This window comes from Taeniopygia guttata, chromosome 1, assembly GCF_048771995.1.
Source record: "Taeniopygia guttata chromosome 1, bTaeGut7.mat, whole genome shotgun sequence".
Taxonomy (NCBI): domain Eukaryota; kingdom Metazoa; phylum Chordata; class Aves; order Passeriformes; family Estrildidae; genus Taeniopygia; species Taeniopygia guttata.
In genome coordinates, this window is record NC_133024.1 from 2,396,784 (window position 1) to 2,404,845 (window position 8,062).

At 41.6% G+C, this 8,062-nt stretch overlaps 1 protein-coding gene across 3 annotated transcripts in view; it reads right to left on the reverse strand.

Moving 5' to 3' along the window:
* CBLB (Cbl proto-oncogene B) overlaps nucleotides 1–7,434 on the reverse strand; it is a 121,139-nt gene extending 113,705 nt beyond the window's left edge. For 2 of the 3 annotated variants that reach the window (XM_030283610.4, XM_030283564.4), the window contains exons 1-2: nucleotides 7,226–7,434; nucleotides 6,461–6,619 (exon numbers count right to left, since the gene is read on the reverse strand). In XM_030283610.4, coding sequence (XP_030139470.4) covers nucleotides 6,461–6,619; nucleotides 7,226–7,387 — 321 coding nt within the window. In that variant the 5' untranslated portion in view covers nucleotides 7,388–7,434. The remainder of the gene's footprint in view (nucleotides 1–6,460; nucleotides 6,620–7,225) is intronic. The other variant, XM_072935197.1, reaches the window with a different exon arrangement.
* Between the last annotated feature and the right edge of the window lie 628 nt (nucleotides 7,435–8,062).

Below are 8,062 nucleotides of genomic sequence, written 5' to 3' on the forward strand. Positions count from 1 at the left end.
AGGAGATGTCTAAAGCAGGATTTTCAAAGAATAAAGGTTGGCTATGATAGCATTCTTGCAAGATCAGAAAAGCACTGAAGTTAGGCTGACAGAGAATTCTCTAAGGAGATGTCAGAAACACAGTCAAAGAATCTTACATGTGTAGCTAGACCTGAAAATCATCCATGCAGAGACATACATGAATTCTTTTAGTAGAAGAGTAAGAACTAGAATCCCAAATACAGAAGTGAAAATCTTTAGGAAAACCAGATTTTTTTTCCCTCTGAAGTTTGAGTTCACTGTGATTTCTAGTTTAGTGAAAATTTGAAACTAGACTGACATTCTTCACAAGACCAACTACAGGTGACAAAAATCTGTCACTGATCAAGCCTTACAGCTCTCTGAAGTAATAGTGCAGGGGAAAAAAGTATCTGAAAGATCAAAATGTTTATTCAGAGAGGAAAATCAGCAATGAGAGTAGACCACAAGCACAGAAGGCTGCAATCATTCTGAATTACTTATTTACCCTAACTTAAATCTCATGAACAAAGAATTAATTATCTTTCTGAAGTCTGTCTTTTTGATCAGATGTGCCAACAAGCCGAATATAAATTATTTCATATATATTAGAAATACCATTAAAATATTAAAACAAGAAAAAGCTATTTGCTTATGCTGGTTGCTGTATTTTCAACAGTCAGTCAATTCAGCTATACAAAAAGAACATCCAGTTATAAGGAAGAACTATTTTCTCTTGCAGAAATTTTATGAAGTTTTCTTCAGTCTCACATCATTACATACAAGACAGTTTACAAGGCTACACTTTCTGCAGAATTTGGAGAGATATAGAGCACGTTACCGGAACCTTCCGTTTTAGAAAAAGCTTTTAAGAATGCTACACAAAAATTCTTCTACAGCTTAATTAGCTTTAGGCATTATAACTGAAAAAAAAAAAATACTAACATTATCTTCCAACCAGAGATCCACTGAAGCAGTATAAGGTTTCCTTCACTTTACAGAGTACACAAGGCTTCAAAGGAAATAAGTCTGCAAGGAGATGGTTGGTAAACCATATGGTTTCCAGTCAGGATGTCCTGACACATACCACAGCAGTTCACAATTAAAAGTAAGCAATAAGAAAAGACACCTGCTGACGCAAAAGATTTGCCAAGACCTTTCTTCAAAAGAAAACAGAACTCAAAACAAACAAACATTAAAAAAAACCCAACATCCCTAAAATAAAGAAATCTATATTTCAATTTACAAGGCAACTCTCACCAACAAATTAGGAGCGGACATGAATCATATCACTGTGTGATTTTTGTATTGTTATGACTGCAAGTAAGCATGTATATATTTAGCAAGCTCTCAGTGGTATAAAATGAAAGGCAGTAAGCAAGTTAGTAAAAAACATCTCTCTTATTGAGGCAAACTGAGACAAAATTAAGCTCCTTCTACTAGCTCATACTCAGGGAAAATCCAAGTACTTAATGCAGAATCACAGAAACAATAAGACTGCAACTGTGAAAACTGAGGCATTACTTTAATATACCAGAAACTGATTTTGAAACAGTTAACTCTGGAACTTGCAGACAATTTAACTCTAGTTCCTTTGCAGAAAAACATTAACTCCCTCTCCCCCTTCTTGCCCACCCCTAACCAAAATAAATGCCACTACTCGTAACACTTTTGAAGATATTAAGAAGATATCATGACTTAAAATTATAAGGCATTATTTCATAGCATCATTGGAGATGACAGTAATGGCAGCCTATTGTACATAGACAATTTCTTGCTAAAAACTATCCTCTATTCACTTTTTAAAGCAAAGTTGAAAGCCCTTGACTCATTTGACAAAAAGACCCTTATTCAAGGAAAGGATAGCAGCCTTAACACAATCTGTTTAAACACCTAAGGCTAGTCAAAGACAATACAAGGAAAGTAACTCAGCTAAAACAGAGTAAGTCATGAGTAGGACATCCGCTAAACACTGATTTCAGCTGCAGTGAATGGGGCAGCACAACTGGAGCATCAGTGCTCACACACTTCCAAAACCACACTTCCAAACTGCCCAACTGAACCAGCGTCCTCAGCCACGCTGCACAAAATAGTCAAAGAATTAGGAAATGCCTTGACACACCACAAACAGCATAAAGGTAGCTCTGCAGTTAAGATACCATAACAAGATAACCACAATATCCAATGCAACAACAATGAATACTGAAAAACTTAATCAGGAGGGGCTAATAAGGAAAATGGTCCAAGTTGGAGCATTATGCTTCTTCAACATAGATTTCTTCCTGCCTGAAGTTACCTGGACAGCAATGCATTTTGTTTTCCATAGAAAAAAAAAACCTCTCATCAAAATATAAGCAGAGGTGACCCAAACACCAATCCTTTTGTCTGAGAATACAGTAAGTGCTTGCTCAACAGCTACCATATTGCAACTGAGCCATATGCTTCCATAGTGGACAAATAAACAATAAGAATGCTGATGCCACAGACACACAAGGATAGTTGATTTTAGAGGATAAATTTACTTCCTTCCAAATAGAAAGAGAGAAGCTTCTGTTTCTCTGTTTAATTTTGTATTCTTTTTCCATAAGCAGCACACACAGGACATAAGATTGCCTACCAACTTTGACCACAGAATCAATTACATGAAGTTTTGCAAAAGATAACCTATGCACTCATAGTTTCAACTACCATGCTGTGTATACTCAGATGCTGACAGATGTTAATTTAAAGAAAACCACAATACTAAGCTGCAGAAGTAACACAGCTTTTACTCACTGAGTCAATAGTATAAGCTTTGGAGGAGCACTCTAGTTTGCTCTTAAATAATTACTAAATAGCAAATCAATGCCATCCACATTTATACAGTCAGAGTCTAGCAACTGATGGGCCATGACAGAGCACCCAAATAGTTTAGAAAATATTTTTAATCTTCATAGTAGAAAATTGAATTATTTTCAGGCCCAATGCACAGGAGGAATGAAAAGTGATTAAAAGTTGATGAAAAATACCTGTTTTAAAAAATCCCATTCAGAATGTATCATGATTTTGTATGAGGTTGAATCCCACAAGAGAGACGTATGAAAAAATAGTACTGACAACTCTAAATAGCCCAAGCAGTAAACAGACCTTACTCCAATGTTTACATAGTTGTATTTCTCTCCCAAAGTCAGTATCAAGGTATCATTATTCTCTAATAGTAATACATGGCTAGGGTCTAGGTTTTAAGAGCCATTAGGTTTACAATCTTAGAAAAAATAAAACTCATGTAAGTCATACACACTTTAAAGGAAGACCTGAGTTATTTGTTAACAATACTCCTTTTTCATTTATTTACAGGATACAAACTTTCTAAAACATAGATCAGGTTTTAAAAACAGTAATTTTCTTCCTGCAAGTCCAGAGATATATGGTCAACTTTTTTATACAATCCAAGCATTAAAAAGCAAGGCTAGCCTTCTAAACCATAAAAAAATAATTATATTTTGCAGTGCACAGGAATTAAAGTATTTTTGGTTCTTAATGATAAAACTACTGCTTGCCGATGAGAAAACAGTAGAGAAACTCAACACTTATGATAAGGTTGGTTTGCCTTTAATAATGCAGCTAATATTGTAAATTCACATAAGACATACCAATATACCACAAAAAGTATAGAACCCAGTGTATGAAGTATAAAAGGGAAAGATATTTAGACAGATAGCAATTTACATTCACCGACTATCTACATGCAGATTATTTTTTTATTCCCTGCAAGAATGTTGCTTATGGTAACTTTTACAAACAAGGCTCTAAGCAGGAGCACTATTCCAACAGTCTATCCTGCTAAAGAACTCTTTTTCAAAATCCATGATTATTTTCACACTGATAACAAAAGTTTAAAGAGAAAGCACCCAAACTGCCTATTCCAACCTAATGTATCAGCCCATGGAAAACTGACATTATCATGAAATCTGAACTATTTGAAAGCAGGACACATAAACAATTCAAAGAAGTCTGCATGATGTCTAGGTAGCCAGAATTTTTGCTTACTACACAAAACTATCCCCATAGTACAGTTCTTACACAGTAGGAATGTCTGCAGTACTGGTTAATCCTTCATTGTTGCAAAAAAGTAATTCATACAGAAAACTTCATCTGCCAGAGGACAAAATTACAGAAATAAATAAAGGAAAGGTAATTTTAAAAAATAAAACAATGCCAACCAGAAATGATTGAGCTCCACCACTAGTTTTTAAAGCTGCTCTTTTCTCAGTGTTTGGTCAAGATAAAAGCTTTGCTTTGTTTCCATTATTCATTTTCTTAACATCATTAGATTGGGGGGAAACTTCAGCAACAAGATGATTACCACAGCTACTATAGTTAAAGAATAAACAAGCATAATAACTGTGATTACAACAAGTAAAATAGGCCTCCAAGCCACAACCTTACCATGAGTAGCACCCCACTGACTTGGCAGAGCTTCTGCCTTCACTAGGTATTAATTTGATCAGTCACCCACCACAGCAGTCAGTCATAGGACACACTCCAGAAATGGGATTTAAAACAACAGTTGATTGAGCAGGTTTCTATTTCTGATTTTAATCCCTGGGTTTGATGTAGACCAAGGAAAAAATGACCTTCCTGTGCCTACTGCCACACAAGGCTATGAGATTTAAATCTGTTTGCCTGCATATTAAATTTGCTCAAACACATCCTTTCACTGCAAGTACCAAATGTTAAAAACTCAAACAACAAGCTAGAGCATTCTCACACTATGACATCATCCTGTCTGGTATACTTTAATACAATTTGGATATAAAATTTGATTAACTGAGAGCAGCTTAAAGAGGATACATTTAAAGATCCAAATTGAGGACACTTATACAGTAAAATGAAAAAGGAAGCACAGCACAATGCCAGCCTTTCCAGTGACTTCTACCAAACAGGCTGTTCCGATGGGCTGTGACAAATACAGTTATCCTGCACTGGATGAGTGAAAGCAATCCAGAAATCCAAGCAGTGGGATAAAGACTTTCTGGTGAGTGTGATTTTACAAACAAATAAGGGTATAACCTTACTATATAGATCTGTAAATGGCCTGACACAGGGAAATCAGAGCTCTGCACTCCCCATGTGGTTTCAACAACAAACCAGATTCCTAGTTCCCAAGCTGAAAACTTCCTCCTACTGAAGAGTCCCTACTTTCTAGTACTCATACTTGCAGTCCTTAGTACAAGAGAACTCACTGTTAACAGCATCCTGACCATTGACAGAAAAATGTCAACAAATTCTTTGTGATAATAACCATTTTTATTAAAGCTGGGGTTTCAGTTTATAATTGTTGCCAGCAATTCTTGGAGCATCAAAAAAGAGCCTACAAGGGCTTTAAAAAATTATTTTAACACTTGTAAAGGCATATTACATTAGTCTCCACCCTGCCAGTGTAACTAATTATGAGCGTTAAGAAATGTTGAACATCTTAATTCACAAGAGCCACAGGGAAAGCAAAGAGTTGCACTAAATTACAAAGAATCACAGAGTTAAAAGGTGGTAACTGTATCACCATACAGACCCAAGGCCAACAGGTAGCAATCCTCAATGCTCAGCAGTTTCAAGAGGAAGCTTTTAAGTATCACCCAGTGTGCAAAGCAGAGTGTCTCCTGAACATCAAGCCATGTTACAAACTCTTCCTGTCACAGGTAAGGCACTCTCCTAGATAATCTATTATGATACAAAGAATACTGTCATTTCAAAGAATACTAAACAAAATGTATCAGGCTGGTGAGGGGAAGCATAAGAGCTTAAAAGCTACAGTCTATCCCCCCCCACTTCCTGAAAAATGAGTTTCAGTACAGTATATTTCTAGTTTCAAAATTAATAGTAGATGTACTTTCAAGTCATTAAAATGCAGAACATGTACTTAAAAAGTTAGACATGCCATACTAATCTGTTTACTAAACTGACAAGAGTGACATCCCCCAGTCCCCACGCACATTCCTAAAAGCACAAACACATCTATGTAGCCATCACCAACATATCTCACAGGACAATTAGCTTAACTGAAGTTTAATACTTCAGGTATCTTGTTTGCAGACTAACAGTGTGACAAGGCATGAAACAGACAGAATATGTGATTACAAGTACAAGTTAAGCAGCTTTTGGTTAGGACAGCGCTTCAACTTTGAGTCATTTTTAAGGATCTGAAAATAACAATAGCCTAAGGCAAACACACACATTTGTTTTCCTTCCACAAACCAAGATTTAAAAAAACATAGCCAGAGGCCACTGGAAAGGAAAAAAAAAAAAAAAAAAAAAAAAAAAGACAAACGATGCTGAAATAACCTAAAACATAAGTCCTTTACTTCCCGAGGCACAATGCAGCACAGCACTCAGAGCTGCAGGAAGAAGCTGTTTGCCCCTGTGTACCTTTTTAAATAGCCCCATTCTTCACTGTGTGCATACACGGCCGCATTGAGACACCCACCACTTTGTCCATAAGCTTCCAGGTCTTCTCCACAGTCCTGCGGTCAGCAGCTGCCTGCTTGGGGGGGCCCACAGCATCCTGGATGGCATCGATGAATCCCAGGATCCGTCCCTTGCGCGGGTTCCGGCCGTTGAGGGAATTGGCCATCTGGGAGCCGAGCTGGCCGCAAGGACAGAGAAACACAGGCTCACAAGGTGCTCCCGAAACATCTTGTCACAGAACCCGCCGCAGCCTGCGAGCCAACACTTCCTTCTCCACGGGCAGGAAAGGGCAAGATCGGGGCATGTTTAGGAACAAGCTTAACTTTTCATGACAAACAGCGTAAACCCACCTGGCAGAAGAGTTTACATTGGCAGAAGAGATCCCGGATTTATTGTCAACACCGACATTCGGGAAGGAGGGGGGGGAGAAACAGAACCGCGCCCGGCTCCGCACCGCCGGCCGCGGGCACCGCCGACAAAAGAGGCCGCGGCGGAGCGGGGCAGGAGCGGGAGAGGGAGCGGAGGAAGGCAGCGAGCAGGCAGGCAGGGGGAGAACCGGCGGCAGGGAGGCTGCTCGGACCCGGCGGAGCGTCCCTCCGGACGCGGCTCTCCTGCAGGAGGCAGGCGGAGCGCATCCCGCCCCGCTCCGCAGGACTCTGCCCCGCCGCCCGCGCCGCCCTCCCGTACCCCAGCCCAGCCCGCCCGGCGCCGGGTGGGAAACGCGCGCGTGTGTGCAGAGTCCGACAGGCACATGCGAAAGAGAGAGAGAAAGATGCACACGCACAGATCTGTCCGCGGCAGCGCTCGCAGCCCCCGGCAGGCTGTGGTCTCCCCGCACTCCTAGGAAGTGAGGCTGGCTCCCCGGCGGCGGCGGCGGCCCCGCTGCTCCAGCCGCGCCCGCCCCCTCCCCGCGGCGCGCCGGCGGCCGCTCCTCTGCTCGGAACATGCCCACCCCCGGCACAACACCGCGTCTGCGCCTGCGCGCCGCGCCGCCAGAGCGGCCCTCTGCCCGGGGGCGGGACCGCTGCCGCCACACAGCCAATCGAAACGGCGATCTGGCTTGATTGACGCGGCAGCCAGCCAATGGGCGCGGGAGCGGGCGCGGGGCGGAGCAGCGGGATGGGGAGGGGGCGGTGGCGGAGCCGGCCGGGGTCGGGCCGGGCTGAGCTGAGGGGCTCCGGTCCCTCCGGAGAGACCCCCAGGAGACCCCACAGCCACAAAGCCGGGTGCGAGTTACCTTCGTGGGGACGCTGACATTGTGGCTGTGGGGTCTCCTGGGGCTGAGGCAGCGTGTCCCTCCCTCCCTCCTTCCCTCCCTCCCTGTGGGACCGCTGCCTGCCCAGCGTTTGAGTGTGTGCGCTACAACTGGTAGTTCTGTCTGCTGCCTTTGCGCTTCCCCTTCGCGCTTTTGGGGTTTTTTTGTGCCCACAAAGAACAAGAACTTTTTTTTTCCCTCTGTCTGGTTTCTTTTCTTGTTTTGTTGCTTTTTCTTTTTTTTTTTTTTTTTTATTTCCATATTTCCATGCTGGCAATGAGCTCTGAAAGGTGATGAGGAAAAATATAAGCACTTACTAGTTTAAAAAAGCCCCTTTTAGATGCCATTATTTTGATACGAGCACTT